The 26864-nt window shown below is 44.4% G+C and overlaps 2 protein-coding genes and 1 pseudogene across 4 annotated transcripts in view; 1 reads left to right on the top strand and 2 right to left on the bottom strand.

Moving 5' to 3' along the window:
* Positions 1–3772, bottom strand: part of uimc1 (ubiquitin interaction motif containing 1) — a 63472-nt gene extending 59700 nt beyond the window's left edge. For all 3 annotated transcript variants that reach the window (XM_075486946.1, XM_075486947.1, XM_075486948.1), the window contains exons 1-2: positions 3707–3772; positions 3324–3421 (exon numbers count right to left, since the gene is read on the bottom strand). In XM_075486946.1, the coding sequence (XP_075343061.1) occupies positions 3324–3357 (34 nt within the window). In that variant the 5' untranslated portion in view covers positions 3358–3421; positions 3707–3772. The remainder of the gene's footprint in view (positions 1–3323; positions 3422–3706) is intronic.
* Positions 3773–4585: 813 nt separating this feature from the next.
* Positions 4586–6465, top strand: LOC142401399 (uncharacterized; annotated as a pseudogene).
* Positions 6466–8681: 2216 nt separating this feature from the next.
* The window catches only part of st6gal1 (ST6 beta-galactosamide alpha-2,6-sialyltranferase 1), a 51953-nt gene continuing 33770 nt past the window's right edge, over positions 8682–26864 (bottom strand). The window contains exons 4-9 of the mRNA XM_075486949.1: positions 26474–26842; positions 26127–26391; positions 22369–22466; positions 21875–21976; positions 20046–20220; positions 8682–16671 (exon numbers count right to left, since the gene is read on the bottom strand). Of these exons, the coding sequence (XP_075343064.1) occupies positions 16400–16671; positions 20046–20220; positions 21875–21976; positions 22369–22466; positions 26127–26391; positions 26474–26842 (1281 nt within the window). The 3' untranslated portion in view covers positions 8682–16399. The remainder of the gene's footprint in view (positions 16672–20045; positions 20221–21874; positions 21977–22368; positions 22467–26126; positions 26392–26473; positions 26843–26864) is intronic.

Genomic DNA, 26864 nt, shown 5'->3' with positions numbered 1-26864 from the left:
CGCATTCTAAACCCAGCATAGTAACATAGCTGTTTCATAGCTGTTTTAGGGAGGTTCTGAGCCATTACAGACCCAGCCAATTTTTTTTGGGCTACATATCACATCACAGAACAAGGATTAATGCTCCATTCAACCATTCTCTATCACCTTTAAAGAAAGGACAGAAAGCTCGTCTGAGAGGGTTCAGGCTGTGTTGGAGGAGAAAGGAGCTCAGAGCAGATATTCACTTTAAAGATCCTATGGCATGAAAATAAATGGAGGCTTTTATATATTTTTATAGGCTTTAGTGGTCCCCTAATACTGTATCTGAGTTTTTTCCCCAAAATTCTGAATTACAGCCAGTCCCAAAAATGAGCTTTCCTTAGGATCCCCAGAATGAGCTGTTTAGTGGGGGTTTGGCCTTACTTACGCCCGTGGTACCTTGCGCAAATGTTTTGTGAATCGCTATGGCACATAGATGGCACGGCAGCCCTATGCCGTAAAACTAGCGAAACCTGTTGAAATGAGCTTACTTTGACAATATGACGAACTAGTTAGTGAACAACTCTCCTAACACAGTCAAACATCAAGCAAGTGCTACACAAGACACAGCAAAAAAGGGGTGCGTGAAGGGGAAAGAGGAGTGAGGATTTTGACATTCTCAGCTGATTGCTCTGGTTTGCAAAGATGCACGTAGCGCGAGTCATTTCAATCAGGGGAAAGGCAGATATCGCGCGCGCCATAACACCAACAGCAGGACGGCTATCAAAACAACAAATAAGTACACAACACTCGCGTTACAGTAAATGAGGTGTCCACTCGCATACCTCATGCTATTTACCGTTACATTAGCGACAGTGACCGAGCTATTAGCTGCAGAGCTAACGACACAGACAGACTGACCGTTTTGACTGGAACCATGAATGAATCATTATCCTGATGAAATGCACTGAATTTAGAATAGAATAGAATAGAATAGAATAGAATAGAACTACTTTATTCATCCCAGCTGGGAAATTATTTTGCATTAGCAGCGTACAGACAGTAAAAATAAGAATAAGAATAAGAATAAGAATAGAAATATAATAAAATAAAATAAAATAAATTATAAAATAAATGAATAAAAATATATGTACATCAAAGTGCAACAATGCAGTTGTGCGGTTATGCAGTTATGGTATTGAGATACCATAATGACACTTAACTGTTATTGTACAGGGTGATGGCATGTGGCAGGAAAGATTTCCTGTATCTGTCCCTTCGACAGCGGAGCTGAAGCAGTCTGTGTGAGAAGGTGCTCCGCTGTCTGTCCACTGTGTGGTGGAGAGGGTGCTGTTTGTTGTCCATGATGGATAACAGCTTCTTCCGTGTCCTCCTCTCCACCACGGTTTCCAGTGACTCTAATTTTTGTCCGAGTACAGAGCCAGCTTTCCTTATGATTTTGTCTAGCCTGTTAGAGTCGCTGGCTCTGATGCTGCTTCCCCAACACACAGCAGCAAAGAAGATGGCACCGGCAACAACACTGTTGTAGAAGGTCTCCAACATCCTGCTGCACACATTGAAGGATCTCAGCTTCCTTAAGAAATAAAGTCTGCTCATCCCCTTCTTGCACACAGCGTCAGTGTTGGATGCCCAGTCCAGTCTGTTGCCGATCACCACTCCCAGGTATTTGTAGTCCTCAACCTCTTCCACCACCTCCCCCTTGATCTTCAGCGGCTGTGAAGGCGTCTTCTTCTTCCTCCTGAAGTCGATCACCATCTCTCTGGTCTTGCTGACGTTCAGCCTCAGGTGATTCTGTTCAGACCACTCCACAAAGTTGTCCACCAGTGTCCTGTACTCCCCTTCCTCTCCATCTCTTATACACCCGACAACAGCTGAGTCATCAGAAAACTTCTGTAGGTGACATGACTCAGAGTTGTACTGGAGATCAGTGGTGTACAAGGTGAAGAGAAAAGGAGAAAGCACGGTTCCCTGTGGAGCTCCTACGTCACTTGCGGATTCATTCTTCTTCAGGAAGCTTGAAGTAGGGGGTTTTGGTCTAAAATGAGCGAGCTAACCATCTCATGGGCATGCAAACACCTCCAACAGCCCAGTTGACAGAGATAAGAGCGTGCAGATGCTATTAGCTGCATAGCTAACCGTTAGCTAACGTTAGCTGCTAACGATACAAACCCTTTACTGTGGTAACAAGCTATGTAACTATACTGTACATACAGGAAAGCAACACAATAATAGAGCGTTAAATTACTTACTCGGGAATGAGATCCTTCCCCAAGTGAGAGATGAATGGAGCAGGAGATTGATAGGCGGATCGGTGCGGCGTCTGCAGTGGTCTCAGCATCGGCCCGTCGTGGTGAAAAATGAGCTGAGCCATAACGCGAAGCTCTAATTTACCGGTCAATCTATGTTCCAACCCTCACCTATGGTCACGAGCTGTGGCTAGTGACCAAGAGAATGAGATCGCGAATACAAGCGGCTGAAATGAGTTTCCTCCGCAGGGTGTCTGGGCTCTCCCTTGGGCTCGGTATTAGCCCAAGTTCTGGAAACATTCGACTGTGAAATATTTGGCGCACACATACACAAATCTCTTCGGTTCTGTCGTCACTTTCCCAGAAAAAAACAAAATCTGTCCACTGGCTCTTTAGAGGTTCTGATGCAGGAGCTCTAAACAGATTTTTTAAGTACAGAGCAATGAGCTGGCCAAAGAGCTGTGGGCGGGGAAAGGCAGTTTATTGGCTCTGGGTGGAAACAACCTCCACGTCATAACAGGTGCCACGTCATAACAGGCAGCTTTCCCGATCAGGCCATCTGCATGGTCACATTTCCAAAGGCGGAGAATAATTTCCAGTTCATGGTTTAGGTCTATCGCCATTTTTAGCCACTGGGGGACCGCAGGCAGGCTAGGGAAACAACCTTAAAAAGTGAAAATTTCATGCCATAGGACCTTTAAAGCTGCTCAGAACGGAACAAACTCTGGTTCTGACTCAGATTCTGGGTTTATATTAAAGTTTGAACGTGTTTCAGTGGATCTCTGCAGCTGCTTCCTGTTTCCTCAGTTATTATCTTTCAATTTCGATAATACTTCAAGTAAACATGCGACGAAAAACCTGTGAAATGTTTACACTGTTGTGATTTAGGTAGAGTGAATTAAACAGAAGTTCAATCAGCAGTTTCTGAGAAACTCTGACAGGAGTTGAGTCTTCTGACGCTCATCTGCGGTTCTTCACGCGCAGAAACACTGATGTGGTCTCCGTTATCAGCGCTGAAAATCTGCTTTCAACACTGACCAGCCAGCGGATGACGGAGCCGCGGCCACGCCCACAGTGAGATACCTCATCGGTTACCTGATGATGAAGGCTGTCCTCTTCTTCCTCTCATCTGTCTCTGTCCTCCGGCTCGACGTGACGGGACCCGGAACTGACCTCAGTGTGACAGCAGACGTCTGAAACGACGCCGAAAACTAATGAACTGGTGTTTAAAAAGTCCCTCTCACAGCGAGCACTCCCTGTACAATTATCGTTAGCTAACACTGCGCGTGAACATCCGTTGATATGGAAACAAGCTGACCACACGAGACACTTGAGAGATGCTAATAAAGTTAATAGCTTCGGTTTAGTGTCTAATTAACCGTAAAGTTAACTAACACGTCAACTGTTAACTTGTTTATTTGTTCGACAGCTACAAAAACAACTAACAAGTATGCAACATTCAGTTTAAAAACACTCACAGCACACTTTTCTTCACTTTCGCGGCGCCATGTTTGTTTCTGTTGACGCAATCACGTGACAGCTACGTAAGTTGCGTCTGCTATGCTGCCTTCACGGACTGTCAGATAGACAAAATAGATAGATTTTTTAAAATTTCCTTCTGGTTATGTGTATTTTTAGGGGCTATATCATTATTTCGTAATTCATTCAAACATATTTCAATTATTCTATTTATTTTATTTATTGTTTAATTAATTTCTGCTTTCATGATTGAATTTATCAAAATATTTATTGTTCAACGTGTCAGTGTTACTCCAAACATTTTCAAGTCATTTCACGTAAACATTTGAATTATGATAGAATTAAAATAGATTATCTGAGCATCTTGAAAATAAGATAAAATAAGTAAATAAGATCAAATAAAATAAAAACACTGTTGAGAAGCCAAACATGTCAAAATATAATAATAACAACAAACCGTGTGAAACTGTCGACTGAGGATAACAAGTGAGAAGAATCACCCGACCAGGCACCCAGACTCATGTGTCTTCATTAACTTGTGTGTAATTATTCACAATTATAATCTTTTTATGAGCATTAACTCCAATTAATGAGGTCAGTTCGATTAATGTCAGTTGAGAACCTGAACATAAGCAGTTACCTTTTTTTTATCCTTCCCTGACAGCATGAAAATATTTAAGAGCTACAAGGACAGCTGAAGGAGAAGAACAACAACATTCAAATACATTTGTAGAATCAAATGTTTGTCTCAGAATCCCTTAATTTCTGGAAAAAGCAACAGCAAAAGAGTCTACTTTGGTCTACAAGACTCTCAAAGAGCCATATGCTAACATTAAACTGACAATACATACTCACAACTATATTGCAAACATACTTACATGATATTAACATCTGCCTGGCAACGCCTAGAGAAGGGTATTATAACAGGCTGCACTATATCAGTGCCACTCTTCTCCCTGGCAATGAACATGATCGTTAAGTCAGCTAAGGTGGAATGTAGGGGCCCCTTGTCGAGATCTGGCACTTGGCAGCCCCCCATAAGAGTGTTTATGGACGACCTAACGGTGACAGCAACCTCTGTTCCTGGCTGCAGATGGCTACTCCAGGGGCTGGAGCGGCTCATCTCATGGGCGAGAATGAGCTTCAAGCCCGCCAAGTCCAGGTCTCTGGTCCTGAAGAAAGGCAGAGTGGCCGACCGGTTCCGCTTTGCCATAGGAGGGACCCCAATTCCAACGGTGACAGAAAAACCAGTCAAGAGCCTGGGCAAGGTTTTCAACAGCTCCATGAGGGACTCAGAGGCACTCCAGCAAAACAAAGCAGAACTTACATCATGGCTCACAGCAATAGACAAGTCGGGGCTACCAGGAAAATTTAAAGCCTGGATGTACCATCATGGAGTCCTGCCAAGACTCCTTTGGCCCCTGCTTGTCTACGAGGGGCCCATGTCAATGGTGGAGATGCTGGAACGCAACATCAGTCAGTTTGTCCGCAGATGGCTTGGGCTTCCTCGATCCCTCAGCAGCATCGCTCTGTACGGCCATTCCACCATGCTGCAGCTTCCATTCAGTGGCCTATCGGAGGAGTTCAACGTCACACGTGCCAGGGAGCTCATGATGTACCGGGACTCCTCGGACACAAAAGTCGCCACAGCAGGAATCCGCGTGAAAACTGGGAGGAAGTGGAAGGCACTGGAAGCCGTTGACAGAGCAGAGGCAAGGCTACAGCACAACATCTTAGTGGGCAACACTGCAGTGGGCCGCACAGGTCTCGGCTGCTTCCCCAAGCCCCGCTATGACAAAGTCAGAGGAAGGGAGAAGCGACAAATGGTACAGGATGAGATAAGGGCGGAGGTGGAGGAAGATCGGCGAGTCAAGATGGTGGCTATGCACCAGCAAGGCGCCTGGACAAAGTGGGAGCAAGCTGAGCAGCGTAAAGTCACCTGGACAGAGCTCTGGAGACTCGAACCCCTGCACATTAAGTTCCTTATCCAGTCAGTATATGACGTTCTCCCAAGTCCAACCAACCTGAAGCGCTGGGGATTAGCAGACACCACGGCATGTCAGCTGTGCCAGAAAAGAGCCACCCTCGAGCACATCCTCAGTTGCTGCCCAAAGGCCTTGGGGGAGGGGCGGTACCGCTGGCGTCATGACCAGGTCCTCAGGGCTCTGGCAGACACGCTCAGCACAGCAATCTCTAACTGCAGGTACCAGCACACCCCCAAGCACACCATCACCTTTGTCAGAGCTGGGGAGAAGGCACAACATCAGCCAGCTTCCTCTGGAGAGCTTCTCACCACGTCACGGGACTGGAAGCTCCAAGTTGACCTGGGAAGACAGCTCAAGTTCCCAGAGAACATCACAGCCGCTGCACTTCGACCAGACATGGTATTAACATCAGAGTCTACAAAGCAAGTGGTGCTGGTTGAACTTACTGTCCCCTGGGAAGACAGAATGGAGGAGGCAAATGAACGCAAGAGGGCCAAGTATGCTGAGCTGGTGGCTGAGTGTCGGAGTAAAGGCTGGAAAGCCCGATGCGAACCAGTTGAGGTAGGGTGCCGGGGTTTTGCTGGCCAGTCACTAAAAGTCCTCGGAGTAAAAGGTCAGCTGTGCAGGCGAGCCATCAGGAACATCATAGAGGCTGCGGAGAAAGCCTCAAGATGGCTATGGATCCAGAGGGGGGATCCGTGGAGTAGTGGGCCACTTGGACACAAGTCGGGGGCTGATCACCCCCGCTGGGTCGCCCGAGCGAGGGTGTTTGATGATCAAAGACCCGAAACAGCCCATGACCTCGGGTTCATCACTGATGATGTGTCCAAGCAGCACCTAGAGGTGTATGTAAGAACTATTAATGGGCTGAAATGCCCATTAAACCCTCTTGGGAATGTTTCATGCCAGTCCATTATGTAGTAGCCATTACATTTACCATTTTATCTTCGGGAGTTAGTTGCTAAATGACTGCATTGATGGGGTTTGTCCTCACGGCACCACGATTATCAAGGTTTTATCCAGTCCATCATGTTGTGAGAATCTTTCTTCAAAAGCTGAAAAATGCCTACCTTTGTTGAGGTCTTGAGAAATATTAAGGACAGTCTGTTAAGATTCATCCTCACTGGAACGTATCACTCCGTTTAGAAGAGGTCTTAGTCATAGTCTAGTAGTGCAACGCTAACATTTAGAAATCAACTTAAACACAGCACTAATTTACAGTCCCCTCCAAAAGTATTGGAACAGCAAGGCAAATTCCCTTGTTTTTGTTGTTCACTGAAGACATTTGGGTTTAAGATCAAAAGATGAGTATGAGACAAGAGTTCAGAATGTCAGCTTTTATTTCCTGGTATTTACATCTAGATGTGTTAAACAACTCAGGACATACCACCCTTTGTTTGAACCCACTCATTTTTCAAGTGAGCAAAACTATTGGAACATGTGACTGACAGGTGTTTCTTGTTGACCTGGTGTTGCCTTTAAGGTTGATTATTCAAACATTAAATAGCTCTGCATGTTTAAACCTATAAACTGAATTTCTTGTTAAAGAGGATAAACCAACATGAAGACCAGAGAGCTGTCTATGGGAGAAAAGCAAGCCATTTTGAAGCTGAGAAAATAAGGAAAATCAATCAGAGCCATTGGACAAACAGTGGGCATAGCAAGCACAACAATTTGGAATGTCCTGAAAAAGAAACAAACTACTGGTGTACTGAGCAACAGACGTCGAACAGGTCGGCCAAGGAAAACAACAGTAGTTGATGATAGAAATATTGTGAGAGCTGTAAAGAAAAACCCCAAAACATCAGTAAGTGACATCACCAACGACCTCCACAGTGCAGGGGTGAAGGTATCACAATCCACTGTTCGAAGAAGACTCCGAGAGCAGAAATATAGAGGCCATACCACAAGATGCAAACCACTCATCAGCAGTAAGAGTCGGAAGGCCAGATTGAAATTTGCAAAGAAGTACAGAGTTGAGCAGCAAAAGTTCTGGAACACAATCTTATGGACTGATGAGACCAAGATTAATCTCTACCAAAGTGATGGAAAGGCCAAAGTGTGGAGAAAGAAAGGAACTGCTTATGATCCGAAGCATGGTGGAGGTAATGTCATGGCTTGGGCATGCATGGCCGGTTCTGGAACAGGCTCATTAATATTTATTGATGATGTAACTGATGATGGTAGCAGCAGAATGAATTCCGAAGTGTATAGAAACATTTTGTCTGCCAATTTATGGAGAAATGCATCCAAACTAATCGGGAGGAATTTTATCATGCAGTAGGACAATGACCCAAAGCACACTGCCAATAAAACAAAGGACTTTATCAGGGGGAAAAACTGGAAGGTTTTAGACTGGCCAAGTCAATCACCTGACCGTAACCCGATAGAGCATGCATTTCACCTCCTGAAGAGGAGACTGAAGGGGGAAACCCCCCGAAACAAACAAGAACTGAAAGAAGCTGTGGTAAAAGCCTGGAATAGCATCACAAAGGAAGAATGTAACAGTTTGGTGATGTCGATGGGTCGCAGGCTTGAGTCAGTTATTGCAATCAAGGGTTATGCCACCAAATATTAAATGTTATTTACTTTAAGATTATTTGTTCCTTTACTTTTGCTCACCTAAAAATGCTGTGGTGTAATACAAATGGTGATATATCCTAAGTTGTTTAACGCATCTAGATGTAAATACCTGGAAATAAAAGCTGACATTCTGAACTCTTGTCTCATACTCATCATTTGATCTTAAACCCAAATGTCTTCAGTGAACAACAAAAACAAGGGAATTTGCCTTGCTGTTCCAATACTTTTGGAGGGGACTGTATACCTCAATCTATTATTAAAATATTTAGCAAAAAGCTAAAACTATCTACCTGCTAAGGGCACTTTTGTAAATATTTACATTCAGAAAAATCAGGAGAGCTTATATATAAATGCTAATTCATGCTGCCAACATGGAACAATTAGTTACATAAATACAACAAAAGTATTTCCATTCCTTCTGTTTAATTATCTTGTGAGGCTTCAAAATCCAAGTCAGGTTCTTACAAAGGATACCAAACCACATTAAATGTTTACCGGAAACATATTTAAAAAGAATGTCAGGTAATGATTTAGACTCAGGGTTTAACTGAGCAACAAGCAATCTGTGTTTGGTATATACACTTCAACTTTTTGCTGTTTGGCATTAAAAGAACATTTTTACTCAAACAGGATCAGATGGGGTGCTTCTATACATCATTTATACATAATAAAATCACCAAAAAAAGAGGAAAAATAAATCTAGGCAACATGAAAAGCAAGCAGAGTCCTTCAAGCCTGCATCTTAAATGAGTTTCTTTTGCATTTTCTATTCACATCACAAGAAGCCTGAAGAGGAAAATACATCAAACAAAATAAAGAAATAATTTAAAACTACATTAACCACTTAATACTTTATTTAAAAGTTTGAAAAACAACCTCCTTGGATGCTGAGAAGATGAGGACAAAAGCAGAGGGAAAAAGTGCATCTGTTAACTGGAAACAACCAAATATCCAATGGTTTCACACAAATGTTTGCTGATTTGGAATAAGAGAGCAGCTGCATAGGTTAGGAAATGTACTTTGTTTTCATCTGAAATGCAATGACATCAGTGATTCAAGTGTTTGCCTGCTGAATAAAAAATGAAGTCCTGGAAACTAAAGTATTTAAAAAAATAGATGAGTCATTTTGAAAGAGTGAAGCCTCAGAAACCGTTTGTGTTAGCTGACCACATTTCACCAAAACCAAATCAAAATTAATTGGCATAGATTGTTTCTTTTTTAGTAACGCTTACAATGAATAGCATGTAAAAACCAAACTGCACTCACTACATAGTGTCGAGTTAGGGCCATTTCAGACCAGGGCGGCAAAGCGTGGCGATTTTCACCGGCGGAGGTGAAAATACATGGAAACAGATCTGTCCTTGCACACCGACGCGGCGGTAGTCGGGCGGTAGCGGCGCGGAGACGCCTCCGTCCCGCGCTGCTTTTGGAAAATAGAACTCGAGCGGAATTTGGACGGCGGCGGCCGGCGGTGTCCCGTTGAAATGAATGGGGAATGCAGACAGGGCTGGAGCAGAACTACCGCGGCCGCGGACTGTCCGGTGTGAAAAGCCAAGTTGAACACACCGCCTGATAACCGGCGTAACGACTGCCGTCGTTTCGCTGCCGCCACGCCACGCTCTGGTCTGAAATCGGCACAGTTAGCTGTTGAGACAGCATTTGCTACAGCTAATTCACTAATTAACCCTCTTCTTCAGCTTCTCTTGTATTTGAAAAAAAACATTTTTTTTTTTTAAGTAGCTTCTTTCTACTGTCACATGTTACAGGGACAACAAGCTCACAGTGTACACAGCCTTGGGAGGCTTCCTGATGTCAGCCAATCAGATGACAGCAGGCATTTTTGGGAGGGTGAGGCCTTAAAGAGACAGTAGCAAGATAAGTTGATTGTTCTTTTCAAGATGTTAGCTGCAGTTTTTTTTTTACTTTTTATGCTCAGCATGTTGCGTTGTTGACATTCAGTGTTGGCTTCTGTGCGGCTTTGTATGTTTTGAAAATCAAATACTTTCAAATCCATCCACATGCCCTGTTTGCATGCTGATTAAACAAGTGGAGAAAAACAATGAGCTGCATTAGTACCATGTAGTTACTGTCTAACAGAGTTTATTCTCATTTTCTCCTGTTGCTACACTTGTTTGGAGAAAGGTTTTACAGATTTATCGCATGCATCAGTATCAATAGAAAGAAAGTAGTAATGCCCATGGGCTCGCTCTTTACTGTGGTGACACTGCAAACAAGAACAGCCATGCATATGTTAGCAGACCGGAGTTTTACTTTCCCCCAGGTGGCAGCATGAAGCTACAAAAGCTTGAGTTTGCAAAGTGGTGACGAGCACCAGCAGAGAGAGGACACAGAACCATGCAGGGAAACTAAAGGGTCTGGTCGAATAATAAAAAAAGAGACCTTCTCTATCTTTTCCAAGATCTTTTTCTTGACCTGGAATATATGTCATTGTGTTAAGGAACGGTGGCGGGGAAAAACGACCACGCCGCAATGAGACTTAGGTGCTGTTTACACATACCCGGGTATTTTGATAAACGCATATTTTCTAACCTTCGTTTGCAAAAATAACTAGGTGCACACAGCCCCATTTAAAAAAAAAAAACACGTCTACATTGATCAGCATAAATACGCTATCAAGAGCTGTTAAATTACGCCAAGCCTGACGGTGGCAGTGTTAGAACAATGAGAATTCCACACAAGCCAATCAGTAGCCTAATAGAGAACATTTCTGCTGGGGAAAGGAGTGAGAATCGTGACATCCTGAAATTTTCCCTCCATTCCTCCGGGACAACAAGGCCATTTTCAAAATTTTCCCACCACATAGCAGTCCGTCCGGGTCTAACCCAGACTCGCCGTCGTTGGCGGTGGTATGGCCGGGCTCTGTCTGCCAAAAGAAGCTCACAAGCGACTATAGCTCTTAAAAACAGAAATGCTGCTATTACTTGTACCTCCATGCTTGCCAGATAAACAATGGACGTCGGTCTTTTACCGCGGATATTGCCCAAAACTCCGTTTTTGTCTCTTTCAACCAGTTTATACACAAACGCTAAACGGAGTTTTTAAAAACCTCCACTTTTGCCGGAGTTTTTTTTATGCCTCGTTTTCGGAGGAAAAAACTCTGTTTGTGTATAAACGAAAGGCACAAACGAAGGGAAAGGTCTTCGTTTATCAAAATACCCGGGTATGTGTAAACAGCACTTTAAACTGTGATATGTCTCTGCAGCGCTGAAACTACAAATGTTCAATAAATATTCTACAAACAGTGCTTTAGATACTTAAACTATTGCAGTCTTATCACATTGTTACAGGAAGGTTATACAATATATTAGAGACATTAGAATATTACTTTCTAATCACGTTTTGTAATTCAAAAAGGAAAGAAAATTTCAGAAAAGTAAAACAAGGTGTTGTCACAGACTCTTGAGGATCGCTGTAAAGCATTTGTAGAATGGAGTTATCTCCTTTCTCCCATAAAGGACTGGCCAGTGTATCTTAAAATTAAGAAGAGCTTAAAGCTGCCGTTGGCAACTTTTTTTTAGTCATATTAGCTTGAACTGTCATGGGATTCTGGAAGTAGAATATTAAATAGGCTGTTTAGGAAAAATCCCGAATTCTGTAGCTCCCTCTGAAGCCTGTAATCGTGCTTGCAAAAATCGAGCGCTCCCGGCTGTTTTTAACCAATCACGTTAGGTTTATTATTGATCTATTATCTGAGCAGAACAGTCACCAACCACGTCTTCCATGCTGAGCGTGAGTTTGCCCCCAGCTTGTGTGCGCGCACACTGGTGTGAACTCACGTGCACAACCTCGTCCACAGAGGGGGAGGGACCTGAAAGTTGTATCCATTCGAATTTTCCGACTTTAGACTAGGTTTTTGAAAACCTGCCGACGGCAGCTTTAAAGGAAGAATTGGAGCTTCTTTCCCAGGGAGAATAGGATAATTCAAGCAGGTCTTTTCATGGCTGCTACTCAGTTAGCAGGGTTCCTAACCACAATAGACTACATGACCAGATCCAGAGTCTTCGAATCGCTGCTTTTTCCGTACATCGGCTCTCTGGTCCACTTGTCCAGCTCACGCTGCAACGCTTCCCTACTCAACAGTCAGATTTCCTGTTTCCACGGACAAAGAAAATCTGAAGCTATCTTTTGAAAAGCCACAAAAAGAAGCCCCAAAAAAATAATAATAATCAGACTTTTGTCTGATTTTAAGTGAATAAACTAGACTGCAAAGCGTCACCGGAGGTGTTGGTGCAGGCTACGTTGCTAGTGGCTGTAAATCAGTAGAAGAAGTAGTTCAAGGAGGAAAAAATGACTGTAATTCAGGAATTACTTTGGTGAATACTGGAGCGCAACAAAGGAGTGAACAATCTAATTATCCTGATCATATTAGCCCACACTGGTAGTGAAATGATGGGGAGTTGTATAACATACAGAGTATAAGTCGTGGTTCATCCATCTTTTAACGCCTATTACAAAGCTGACTACACACAGGCAGACCAACCTACCTACTTCCCCCCTTGTATAAGTGTTGCTCTGTCATGATAATTCTATGTGCAAGTTGCATAAAACTGGAAAAACCGAACGACGAGAAAACTTTGTTGGCACCTTAGTTGTCAAAGGTCTTGTTTAGATGAACAGTTTTCTGCGAGCTGCAGTTTGTGTGGCAGCTTATTGAAATGAAAACTCTAACACAGCGAATAACGTCATAGATGAGAAACACGCCACCGTTATTCAGAGATTACAGAAAACAAGTTGTTACGGGACTGCGGTGTTGGAGGAGGAGTAAACTGATCCACAGGCAATGTTTTCTTAAGTAAAATAGTTTAGTGAGATGGGACACCAAGAGCCCCGAGTTATTTCAAATACCTCGGTTAATCTATCACTTCTGTTTCTGCTTCTGAATCTGAGAAATTAATGATTTACTGCTTCTCAAATTAGAGTCTACAGTGCCCCAGAGTTGAAGCAGTAGACACAACCTCAGGAAAATGTGATGGACACTGGACCATCTGTACTTATATGGACTTATCTGGAACTATCTGGATTTATCTGGACCTATCTGGACTTATCTGGACTTATCTGGAACTATCTGGACTTATCTGGACTTATCTGGACCCACTTGGACTTATCTTGACTTATCTGGACCAATCTGGACTTATCTGGAACTATCTGGACTTATCTGGACCTATCTGGACTTATATGGACTTATCTGGACCAATCTGGACTTATCTGGACCTATCTGGACTTATATGGACTTATCTGGAACTATCTGGACTTATCTGGACCTATCTGGACCTATCTGGACTTATCTGGAACTATCTGGATTTATCTGGACCCATCTTGGACCTATCTGGACCATTCTGGATTTATATTGACTTATTTGGACCTATCTGGACCATTCTGGACTTATACTGACTTATTTGGACCTATCTGGACCTATCTGGACCTATCTGGACTTATCTGGACCCATCTGGACTTGGGTACAGGGGCAGGCTAAAGTACATTTTAAGACAACACTAAATAGGCACGACTGCTATAATATCTGGTCTGAGACCAGTTGGACCATCATCAGTTTTTCAGGAGGACAATGAGCCAGAACACCATCCAGGTTCTGCAACAGGCCTTTGACAGGTGTGGGGCATCAGGAGACCTCAAGTTAGAAAGACCACCAATCAACAAGTAGCCAGCATACACTGGAAGTCCTTCCTAAAAGGTACATGTGCCAACCTCATAAAGTTGGTTTCCCCTACGACACGACTACTAAACAATGTTTTGTACACATTTAGGAAAAGTCTGATTAGATGGTGACAGCCACTAAACTAAGAGAAGTAGGTTGTTCTGCTTCTTAACATAAACTCTGTAGTAGTTTCCCATCATTTCAACACCTGCAGGCTGTTTTCGACCGTAAAGTTTTCACTCGAATGTTCTCAGAACGTAGCGATCAGGTTGACCAAGCTAATAATTCGTTAGCCTGTTCGTTAGCCAAAGTACAACTTAACACAATTCAACACACGACTAATTACAAGGCCAAGAAATACAAAATGAAAAGAATGGGGGAGTTCGAACATCCCCCTGAAATAAGTGGACACTGATTTGTTTGACTCACAAATGCACAAAGTGCTCGTGTGCACGGTTCCAAATTTCTTTTTGAGAATCAAAATAAGGAAACATAGAAAAATACGAAAGTCATGCAAAATAACAATTAGAATCTCATAAGATTCCAAACACTGGTTTTGTGTCCAATTCAACAGTTTCTCAAATTTCATTGGAAATAACTGACTTGTGGGCGGATCCTAATCAGACCACCAGAGCCAACCAATCAGAGCAGACTAAGCTCTGAGGGAGGGGGCCGGCCTCTACTTCCTGTTTTTAAGTTTTAGTGAACCTCTGATTTGTTTGTTCTCTACTGTAAAACATTTTTAGCTCTTTCAGACTCTTTCACGTCATAAACTGAGATTTATTCACATTCTCAGAGAATCCCAAATACAGCAGAATTTCAGGGAAAAATCCCCTCAGTTCTCTGCATTCTGCTGATCGAGGAAGAGCTTTCCAGCTGTAAAATGTCCCCAGAACTAAAACACAGGCCCTGAAACAACTCTGCAGAAAGTTTAAAGCAGAAAATCTGATTGAAAATATGAAAAAGTGAACTGAAAGATCGCACTGAAGGGGAACGATGTTCGCAGTGAAGAACAGATCCGTCTAGAAGCCAGATCCACACCTGCTGCCGGACTCAAAAACCACAAATGAGTCTTTTTATAGGACACTGAAGCATCTTAAAGAAGAGCTCAAATAGAAACAACTAAACCAAACAACAACTTTTCAGTGTAAAGACCAAAATGGAAGTGGTATACTCAAATCTCTGTGCAGATCTTTGTGCCATTCAGACCTCGGCAGTGTGGATGAGTTTGGATAAATAAGTCAATTCATCCATTCTGACGTGTTCAGGATCAAGTCTAAGACCTAAAAGCCCAACCTGGTGTATTTTCTGTTGATGTATACTGTATACATATACATATATAGCCTAAAACGTCCCTTCAGCAGTTAGGAAACATCAGGTTTTTGGGGAAAATGGCGCTGGTCAACCTGAAATATGGAGTTTCGTGAGCCAGCATTCAACTGAAGGACCAGGCCACTGATTTTTAGTCCATAAGCCATAAACTCAGTACTTTGCTTTACTGACATTCACAAAAGCAACACATCAGGTTTTAGATCTTAAACTGGCCGGTTTAAAGAGTCAGTTACAGCATAAGTTTATGGACATTCAGTCATGCAAGAGCTGGTGACAGGAACAGCAAAGGATCAGAGCGAATGTGGGTTAATCTGCTGCGGGAAACACAGTCGGATCAGTTCACCCTTCGCTCCTGTCCTTAACTTTTCTTTATCATAAATAAAACTACACGATTTATTCAGCTTTAAAGACAGAAGCTATGAGGAACAGACAAAGAAGGGAAGTTTATCTACACGCACTTACTTTGAATGCAGCTGAGTGTAGAAGCTCATTTTCATATCTTTGAATCTTTACTTTAATAGTCGGTTACGCTTCTAAGCACCCTGCAACTCGCTTTAAGTTACTTTGGGCTCTTTTTCTGTGAATTTCATAGAAGAAATCACGGGTTTATAAATAAATCAGAGGAAGTAGCCGGCTGAATAGTAGTAAGTGTGCTTCAGTGTGTGTCTACATTAATTAGAAACTGACCTCAAACCTGACAGAACAGTGTCCGAACCAAACGTTTCTGTCAGTTTTAGATTAAATAATCAACGTTTTTCAGTCCTTTGTGCAAGTAAAGTCCTACATCAAACCGCCTCTAACTCTAAACTGTTTCAGACAACGTTTGGCAGTAATGTGGAGTACATGTGAATTTTACTGGAGAGCAGGATGGTCCTTTAAAGACTCTGAATGGAACGCCCCTGTAGGTGTGTAATTCTGTATAAAGCAGGCTCAGCGAGCAGCTGGTCGGCCATGACAGACGTGTGTGAGCAACATTAAATATTCACGGTGAGCTTTGCTTTTTGGTCAGGCAGTGAGTGGGAGGTTTTCATGCGTCTGTCCTCGTTCTTCATGCAGGGTTCGGCTTCTCGTCGGGTGTGTTCATGGTGTGTTTCGCTTCACTGCTTTCGTTTTGCCATTCAGCGGTCGAGCGCTCCCTTGGCGGCCTGGGTGCAGTTCATCACGCTGAACCCGGGCAGCGTGACGCGTCCGTGGGTGTAGATGTCGCGGTCGGTGCCCTGGTTCATCCGTTTGACTAGGTTCTTCTCGTACAGCAGGGGGTGGTAGGCGCCGAGCGTGCAGGCGGCGTCGTAGAAACGCTGGTAGTAATGGCAGAGCTCCGTCTTCCTCCGGGACGGCAGGAACTCGTAGACACGCACCACCTCGCACAGCGACATCATCAGCACGGTGCCTGCAGAGGAGAATAAAAGGACGTTTTCTGACATGAGGATCATTGGGCCTCATGCAACAACCGTTCGAGTGATTGAGGAGAATTGGCACATTCAACAATCTTTTCGTATTTTACGCAGAGATGGGACCAAGTCACACATGTGCAAGTCTCAAGTCTTAGCTTTCAAGACTCAAGTAAGTCCCAAGTAATTTTTTCTTGGGCAAGTCAAGTCAAGTCCTGTAATAGGTCAAGTCAAGTCAAAGTCAAGTCACCTTATTATTGCAATTTTACCTGCAGATAGGGGTGCAACGGATCAAAAAACTCACGGTTCGGATCGTTCCTCGGATCAGAGTCACGGATCGGATCATTTTTCGGATCAGCAAAAAAAAAAAAAAAAAAAAATAGACAAGACAAATAAACATGTTTTGTCTTTTTGTTTATCAACACTTTTAAATTATCAAATTGAAATATATAAAATCAACTTAAAGTGCACAATTAACATCTTCTTTTCAACATGTCTCATGTCTGCACCTATAAACACACCGATAGCGTTTGTGATCGCTTTAGCCCGGTCGGATTGTGAAGGAAGGGGCTGCTTAAATGCCGCGGTGATGAGCGGTGGTTGAGCCGCTTTCGGTTTCACTCCTGTCAGTGAAACACCGCTGCAAATGCGTGGCTATGCTCGATGTGTTTCCACTGTTGTGTGGCTTTCTTGTGCCACAGTGCCAACACACAGTCACGATTTTATCCACCAACCTCTTTCCTTCTTCATTAAATTTGACAGGGAAGCCAAAATGCTCCCAAACAGGGGATTTAAATGACGTGGGGCGTGAACCTCTTCTGTTCCTCCGCTCGCCATGACCACGCTGTGTAAAGGCCCATTTATGCCCTACGGTAAATACGGAAACGGACGCTTTCACCCGGTTCCGGGGGTCGTTTCATCCGTCAGTTTGTAGGTCAAGAGCTTAGCAATCCGGTGAGCTCCGGGCGAAACGGAGCAATACCAGAGGAATTTGTGGGGGCAGTAGAGAGTCAGGAGCGTGTTGGCTCCGGAAGTTATGGAGGAAGAAGAAGAACGAAGAGTAGGAGATTAAAAATGTTTAAGATTTAAAAATGCCAGGTAATGGAGGAGAGGATTTGTGAGATGGTCAGGGGGTATATACATTTGTATGACTGCAACTTCCTCAATTGACGCCATGTTTCTCAAACCCGCGGCCGACAATGACTCAATATATACCGCCCTCTAGAGGATTTCTTACGGACGTGCGCAATACGGACGGAGGCATAAACAGAAGCTCCGGGAGCAACGCATGGACCGGACAGACGAATTTCGTCCGGTTCCGTAGGGCATAAATCGGACTTTAGGTTTTTTTTTTATGTTAGCTATCGCTATGTCAGCTACGTGTTATGTCTGTGTGGTAACCTAGGCGACAGGTTTGTGTGGCAGCGCGAGTATATGGAAACAGACGTAGCACTAGTATAACGGCTGTGTGAGGACTGAACATGCGCACAATTTTTTTTTTCATAAATCAATCCGCGGATCATGTGTGTGCCGAACCGAAATAATTGATCCGAACGGATCACAGATCAATGATGATCCGTTGCACCACTACCTGCAGAATCTCATCTTAAGTGAAAAGACAAGATATAAGTAACTGTCAGTAAACATCATTGGCCAATGTGTCCAACCTGTCCACCCCGTATCATATCAAGCTAACGTTAGCTAACTACCGACTAGGCTAACATGATAATATTAGCTAATATGACAAGCACTTACTGGTTAGAATAGATCTTCAAATGACGAACAAAGTTCGAAGTTGTCGTCTGGCTGTCTGAGATGTTGATGCCGCATGTCTTGCACTGTGCTGTTCGTCTTTTGCCATCAAAATGGTAATTACGAAAGCCGAAGACAATGACTCTCGGTCCCCCTCCCGCTGACATGTTGATGCATATCTGATATGAGTTTATTCTCTCTAATAAACACTTAAGGTATGCAGAGAGGGCATGACTGATTGACAGGGTAGTGATCCAATCATAACGCCATTCTCAGCCTGCGCTCCTACCGGGTAATCGATATTATTTTTTAAATTTATTTATTAATTTTATATTCAAACTGAAAAAATGAACTGAATAACACTCAAGTCATTCAAGTCATCGTGTCTCAAGTCAAGTCAAGTGCTGAATCTTTAACTCTAACCCTAACCCCTAACCCTAACCCACCCTTACCAAGTTACAAGTCATCAAAACAGCGACTCGAGTCGACTCGCATCCAAGTCACGGTGACTCGAGTCCCCATCTCTGATTTTACGTTTTCTTTCAGGTACGAACAGAATTTACGAGTGATCCAGACCTGTCGTAGGAGTTTCCTAAAATAGTCCACTGTTATTCCAATCAAGTTTGCTGAACAACGTTCAACAGAGTAATACATTTGCATCACAAAATTGTCTAGTTGGCTGGGCAGTGATACGAAGGGAGAGAAAATAGGGCCAAGCGATTGTGAGGTCTGACTTTTTCCTGGATAACCATTTTGTGATGCAAATGTATTACTCTTTTGAACGCATATTGTTTTGAGAAGCAAAACGCTTTATTTTTTAAACCCCAGCCAACTAGCCGGACTACCTTCATCAACACCAAAACGAGGCTGGAACTCTGCTCACAGGACGCAGCAGGGGGTAAGAAAATGTTCATAAATGATGTTGCTGATATGGGATGTCATACAGCTTCATGTCAAAAGAGGCAAACTATCCCTTTAAGTCTTAGTTTGTCCAAAAAAAGAAGTTAACGAATCCACCTCCGAAGGTCCTTTTTCCTACTTTTAAAACCCAACCTGCTGCCTTCTTTAGATGAAAAATGATGTTGCATTATTTATCGATGCGCCATCAGATTTGCTGGACTTCTAGTTGTCTGTTCTCTCTCTCTAAGTAAAGTTCCTTATGGAGGTGTTCAACATGAAAATATTAGACTGGAAACCAGAAAGTTCCACACAGCTTCCAACCACCTTTGAGCTCCTGGGCTGTTTCACAGCTCTTCTTTATAGCATGTTTAGATCGGCTCCACCATCCGGAGGGAGCTGGAAAGGAGTCAGCTGGTCGCCTCCCTTTGGAGGTTTTTCCAGTCACATCCAACTGGGAATAACCCCGCGGGTCAGACCTTGAACTCGCTAGAAAAATGTTACATCCCTGTTGGCGTGGGAACGCCAGTGTCCCTGGGAGAGGGATATCTGGGTTTCTCTCCCGGCCCCCCGACCCAAACTCAGATAAGTGGATAAGATGGATCCAGACCAGTTTAACAGTGTGTTACTGTTGGACAATTCTTTATCAGATTTACATTTCTAACACCTTGTGGTCTCTATTAAGAGAAGCCTTTTCTTATCTATAAGAAAGTGACGTAGGTACCGAGGAGGCCGGAGGAGGGCGGGTTCTTCTGGATGGGCTCGGCCATGTTGTCTTGTATTCGCTGCCAGACCTGCCACTCAAAGCGAGGATGCAGGATGTAGAAAGGCTGCTGCGGGTGAAGCCTCCTGTACCTCTGGTACTGGGTGAAGATGGGATAATCTGTTCTGTTGTACCACTGCGGAGGAAAAGGTGGAAATATCATCAGAAACTAAACTTTGGGTAAAGACAGAAAAAGGGGGGCGGTCGGTGGCGTAGTGGGTTAAGCAGCCGCCCCATGTACAGAGGCTACAGTCCTCACTGCTGCGTGTCTTTCCCCTCTCTCTGCCCCCTGCTTCCTGTCACTCTCAAACTGTCCTAACATTAAAGGCATAAAAAGCCCAGAAAAAGACAGAAAAAGGAAGCACAAGCAGAGATTAAAGGGCCGATTTCTCTGAAGCGAAAACAAAGCACCGCGCTCTGAGAAGAACAAACGGAGCACTCGATTCTTCTGTTTTTAACGTGCACGCTCTTATCTCCCAGAGCACAAACTGCCTAAAAAGGAAATCCTGCCTTTGCGATGTGAGAGTAAAAAAAATGAAAACCAGTTCCTTCTGCATGAAAAAAACCCACACACGCTGTTCTCTTTTTGTTTTTCAGCGTTGGGGTGATGTTTAAGGCGATAACGCATGCTTTCATGACTGTACGTAAGCTATAAAAACCAGGGCTGGGCAGCGATTAAAATGTTTAATCTAATTAATCACATGATTTCCCTGATTAATCACGATTAATCACATTTGTACGCAAAATCCAAAAAGGAATCCAAAAGTAGTGTATAGCCTTTAGCATTTAGTTTTATTTTAAATGTGCTGCCATATGAATGAAAGTGCCATAACATTTGTTGTGCAAACACACTTTTAACATCAGCATCTTTCTGTAGTTTTTATGTAGAAGCCTCGCTCCACTGTCTGTTTCCTTGAATGACTTGCTGCTATCAGTTGTGTGTTTTGCCTTTAAGTGATATTTTAGACTGGAACTACTAAGCTGAGAAGACAATTCAACTTGGCAGAGTTTACAGATGACTTTGGTTCTGTCGACTCCGCCATCTGGAAGAACTTTAAAATGAAAATGGCCGAGTAAAAGTTCCGTACCCTTCTCCATGTTTGGTAGAGCCGCCGATTACTTTCTTTTCCGGTTCTGCAGCAGACAGCAACAGACTTTTACAATAATAAAATAAATAATAAAACAAGAGTACAAGAGCCTATAGTCCTGCAGCTGGCCCCGGTTCGAGTCGGACGGCCCTGTGCTGCATGTTGTTCCCCCTCTCTCTGCCCCTTGCTTCCTGTCTCTCTGAACTTTCCATTAAAGGCACAAGTCACCCAAAAATTTATTTTTTTTCAAATAAAAAAATAAAACCTGCGTTAATGTGCGATAAAATTTTTATCAGCGTTAAATAATTAACGAGTTAACGCAATAATAACTTCTTAACTCGCCCAGCCCTAATAAAAACATGTAAAAGCATGCAATGGGACTCAGGTCCCATTGCATGACGCTCTGAGACGCTAAATGAGCGTCTCAGAGCTCATTTAGCTGTGATTCTGAGAACTTCTTTATTAAAAGAAACAGAAAATGCGGCTGAGCTGTTCAAATGTGTATTTAACGAGAAAAAAACTGATGATATTACACTTGATGAAGAAAAAGCAAGGATCAAGGAGCAAAACTAGGAAGTAAACACAGAGTGAATGATCAGGGCAACTCGGGATGTTTAGGGGTAAAAGCAGAAGGGATGAAAATACTAACTGAGAACGCAGAAAAGAAAAGAAAAAGAAAACTCTGTGGAGCAGTGTCATCACCTGAGTGAGGTTAGAGGAAAAGGGGGCGGGGTCCCACGCCACCAGGACACCTGAGCTGTACAGAGAGCTGGACAGGAAGCGGTGGTCATCGGACGCCATCACCTGCAGCACAAGTTAAAGATTCATTCTAAAGCCACAGCAGATCAAACCGGCTGCAAACCTTCCAACCGTCCAATCAGCTTTAAGGCGAGTTAGGAGACAAACTAACCTGGTTATATCGCCACAGATGCGGATGTTACACCAGCACACAACGTGCAGAATATCTGATCTCAAAGCCTCGATGAGCAGAAACTGAGCACTTTTCAAAGAGTTCTTAAGAGTCTAAATAATAAAGTTTAAACTTCTGATTGTGTGCTTTGCTTAAATACGAGGATTTACTAGCTTTTTTGTTTCATATCCCATAAACTGCACTGAGGCTCAGCGGATGGGATCTTTAGATTTGATTTAGATTTAGATTTCTGTGGTGAACGACTAAGACGACATCAGTCGCTCACCTGCGAGTTGATGAGGCGGACTGTAGTTTTGGACCCCACGTCTTTCTCGAAGCCGCTGGTGGGAGCGGCGTTGAAGCGCAGCACTGCATCATGGGAGTCTGCAGGGTGGATGAAAGGAAGCCGTTAGTCCGAGTTACTGATGGAGAACATGTTCTGTTTCTATAAAAAGAACTAAAACAGGAACAAAGAAACCAAGTGTTTGATGTCATTTTTATAGAAAAATTCTAATTCTAACGTGGAGGAAACAGTCTGAAAGGTCACTTTGTGAAGCGACTAATGTCCTTCAGGTTGCTCTGTTTTCAGTCTAAAATCAGCCCTCCGGGTCGTCTCCACATGGGCTGACAGCAGGTGTTCATTCCCATGAGAACACGAGTGTTGGAACAACAAAGCACACAGCAGGTGTTGCACAGTCATTGGAAAATAATAAGCAGCAGCGTGCATACGATTATACAGAGCACGAAGAGACGCGGGGGGGGGGGGGGGGGCTGCTGCACGCACCACGGCTCCATCATGCATTCAAGGCGAGAATATTCAGATAACGGCTGAATACAAACAGAAAAGATTCTAAAATGCAACAAAACTTTGAACCTTTTTTTAAAACAAGTTCAAAGAAATCATTTTCAATGTCCTCCTAAAAAGATGAAAGCAGATCCAGAATCTGAAGCATCAACACTCAGTGGAAGCTGTTCCATCAGCTTCCTTTAACGACTCTTTTTAACGCTTTGAGAACTGAGATTTTCAGAGGAATCTGGGTCCATTCCTGCTGAATCCCAGGTTTCAGCTGCTCAGCAGTCGGTTGAAAAGACGTCACCTGGATGGCAGCATCTGTCTCTCCAGAACTCCAACATCCAGCTCTGCATCAGGGGCACCTTCACACAGATGAAGCCCTCCCTGCCATGGACCCTGATGCCCCCCCACACCTTCACACAGATGAAGCCCTCCCTGCCATGGACCCTGATGCCCCCCCACACCATCACAGACGCTGGCTTTAAACCTTTCTCTTTCTCAGCAGTTTTCCCCAGAAGCAGCTGAAACGTGGACTCATATGCCCACAGAACACGTGTCCACTGTCTTTCTGTCCATCTGAGACCAGCTGGTGTCCACAGAGCTGGGCCGTGTTCCTGCACAGAGCTGATATATGGCTTCCTCCTGGTGTGGTGCAGCTTCAGCTCACATTTCTGGATGCTGCCGTGGACCGTGTTGAGTGGAAATGGTTCTCCCAGCTCCTCCTGAGCCTATGTGGCCGTATGGATCATGGTGGCGTGATGACGGTTTCTCCTGCAGTGCTGCCTGAGGGCTCCCAGCTCATCCAGCAGGGCTTTCTGTCCTTGGCCTTTCCACGCTGAGGTTTCCCCAGACTCCCTGAATCTTTGCACAATATTCTGCTCTGTAGATGCTGAAAGACCAAAGTTCTTTACAGTCTGACTCTGAGAAACATTTGATCTTTTCCTGGTTTTTTTCTGTTTTTTTCCTGATCTTTTCCTGAACATTTCCTGGTCTTTTCCTGAACATTTCCTGGTCTTTTCCTGATCTTTTCCTGATCTTTTCCTGATCTTTTCCTGAACATTTCCTGGTCTTTTCCTGAACATTTCCTGGTCTTTTCCTGATCTTTTCCTGGGGCCTAATGTACAAAGACTTGCGTGGATTTCCTACTGAAACATGGCGTACGCTCAAACCCAAATGACCTCCAACGTCGGATGTATGAATCTTTGCGCACGCATCAATCCAAGCACATTTCGTTTGTACATCCCAATCAACGTGGAATTGAGCGCACATGTCGGAGCACCCGACTCCTCCCTGTCCACGCCCCTACTTAAATACTCAAATCATATTTAAATGAGCCCTGCACCTGCTATTCTCCTCTGTGTACGGTCAGAAAATAAAGAAAAAAGACTGAATAAGACGGGAAAAAAGAAGAACGTTACGGAAAGCGAGATGGAGGTGCTACTTTCTGAAGTGGAAGCGCGCAAAAATGTGTTCTTTGACACGCTGTCCTCCGGCATAAGCAGCAAACACAAGAGGAGTGGGTGGGAGAGCCTGAGGCTGTCAATGCTGTGGGGTCTGAGAAGCCACACAAGCAGAGGTGAAGAAGAAGTGGTCCAACATTAAGGTGGAGGTGAAGAAGAAGTGGTCCGACATTAAGGTGGATGCGTGGCTGCCCACCGCCGACTATGGGCAACAATGGTTGACACTGCTCTTTGCCCACAGAGACGATCAGAGGCTTGTTAGAAAGATCTTAAGCTGAAGTTTAACCAGCAAAAAACAGCAAGAAACTAACTTTAACAACCGACTATGATGCTGTGAAGACGGGATAGAAATTGGGGGCGCACATACTTAATGCGCGTCATGGGGAATAATATTAGGACAATTACACGAATAAAGTTACTCACCAAGAAGCCAGCCATCACGCACAGTGCCACCCTGTATGTCTGTTCCCAACGATGCTGTTACTCAGAATGTATGAATCGTGCGTTGAACCAGGCCACCTCGCCACAATGTTGGTTAATTGCATTTACGCGTCACATATGATCTGTACATCGATCGAATGAAAATGTTCCCTGTTAACACACAAATTCATCATGTGATGGCGCTTTTATAGCATTGTGTCTGCAGTCGATAGCTCCGATTACAAAACCGGCTCTCGCTTCAAATTGAGCTTTAATGTTGGCCTGTTCAACTGCATTGTGGGAATTTGATATACGTGGCTGAGGTGCGGATAATTCTGTCCCACGCGGCTGGCATGGCTCGGCTCAGGGTAGACTGGCACAGTCCCAATCGGTTGGCCAGCTCCCTCTGGAATGCTCCGGTTGGAACCCCAGTGTGCACATCACCTGAGGGCACAGGCAGCGCATGGCTCCTCGCTGTGTTGCGCTCCAACGCCGGCCGCAGCTCTGCGCACAGTTCCAGGAGGATTTCCCTCAAAACTCAGTCGCCATCATGTGCCAGCTAATCCTCTCTGTCTCTGAACACACGCTCTCTTCGAATTGCACCATTTGCAAAGTCATCTAATACTGCTAAAGCAGCCATTGTTTTTAATGGTATGCATTGCACCACTTTGCGCTGCTTTTATAGCCACTCTTGTAATTGCAGACACATGGGTGTGTTAATTGTTTATCAGTATTAATTGTTCATGTATCTCAAATGTGCACATCACTGTCTGAGGACTAATTGTTTTCACATTTATTTATTATAACAGTTTCCCAACATCACCTTAGGTGTCGCCAAAGAATCAGCAGCTGTAGAAAAGTGCGTACGCCAGCCCTGAAGCTGCCGTGAGGCACCGCACATTTCCACGGTCATTTCGCTCTTGATACATCTGATCGTTGACGTGAAAAGGTGCGTACGCCACTATTTTGTGCGTACGCACGCTTTGTACATGAGGCCCCTGGTCTTTTCCTGGTCTTTTGCTGGTCTTTTGCTGATCTTTTTCTGGTCTTTTCTGATCTTTTCGTAAACATGTCCAAAACTTTTCCTGATCTTTTTCTGGTCTCTTCCTGAGAAACATTAGCTAAACTTATTGATGATTCTCTGATGGAGTTTGGCCCAAAGCGGTGAGCCAGAACTCCCAACTTACACCAAATCCTGCCTGTAGAATCTTCCAGAACGCTGTTTTTTCTGTAATTTTTCTGAGGACAAACACGTCTCAAACCTCCACACTGAGAGTGAAAACACATATCAGAAACAACGCATCATTTTCTTACATTTCAGACCTGTTTGTGCACTATTTTCTTTAATATCCATGAATAAAAATCTCTCACCTATCTCTTTGCCGAGTCCGGCGTTCCGGAGCGACCCGGCTGACGACACCACGGCGCAGCTCTTGTACGGCCCGAGGTCAGAGGTCAGCTGATCTGGCGGCAGCTGAGACGCCCACGGCTGCACCGAGAAGGGCTGCAGGTCCGAGGTCAAAGTGGCGACTTCCACCTCGTTCTTAAGCTGGCAGAGAAGCTCGGGGGCGCTCAGCTTCGGCCTGCTGGAGACGCCGCCGGGCCCGGACAACTTGACTCCGTATTTATTCATGGCCTAATGGAAAGCACACGAGAGAATCAGCGCCGAGAAACGAGACGTTTCCGGTCAGGAACCAATGAACACACACGACTTTCACCTGGTAGTTCTGCACCACCTTCTTCAGTCGGCTTCCCAGCATGCTGCTGGACATCTCGTCGTTCCACACTTCTCCCAGAGGCCCGTGAGGCCCGAAGAACTCCGCGTCCCCGCCTTTGCCGCTCAGCTCGCCGCGCCGCCGGCCCCCGAACAGCGTCTCCAGCGCCCGTGTGAAGGGGCGCGGCAGCAGGTGGCTGAAGAAACCGGAGGGCTCCTGCGCCCTCGTCTTTCGCTTCGATGGCGAGTCCCCGACCTCGTTGGTGTGGTTTGGCGAGGAGAGGACGGGGATCGGGCGGTGAGGGTCACCTGGAACGACCCCCGGGAGCTTCAGGGGGTCGACGAACACAGGTTTGGCTCCGCTCCGCAGCACCTGAGGGGGTCAGAGGGATGAA

The sequence above is a fragment of the Odontesthes bonariensis genome, chromosome 16 (assembly GCF_027942865.1).
Source record: "Odontesthes bonariensis isolate fOdoBon6 chromosome 16, fOdoBon6.hap1, whole genome shotgun sequence".
Lineage (NCBI taxonomy): Eukaryota > Metazoa > Chordata > Actinopteri > Atheriniformes > Atherinopsidae > Odontesthes > Odontesthes bonariensis.
The sequence above is the reverse complement of the archived record's forward strand: the minus strand, read 5'-3'. Positions and strand labels throughout refer to the sequence as shown.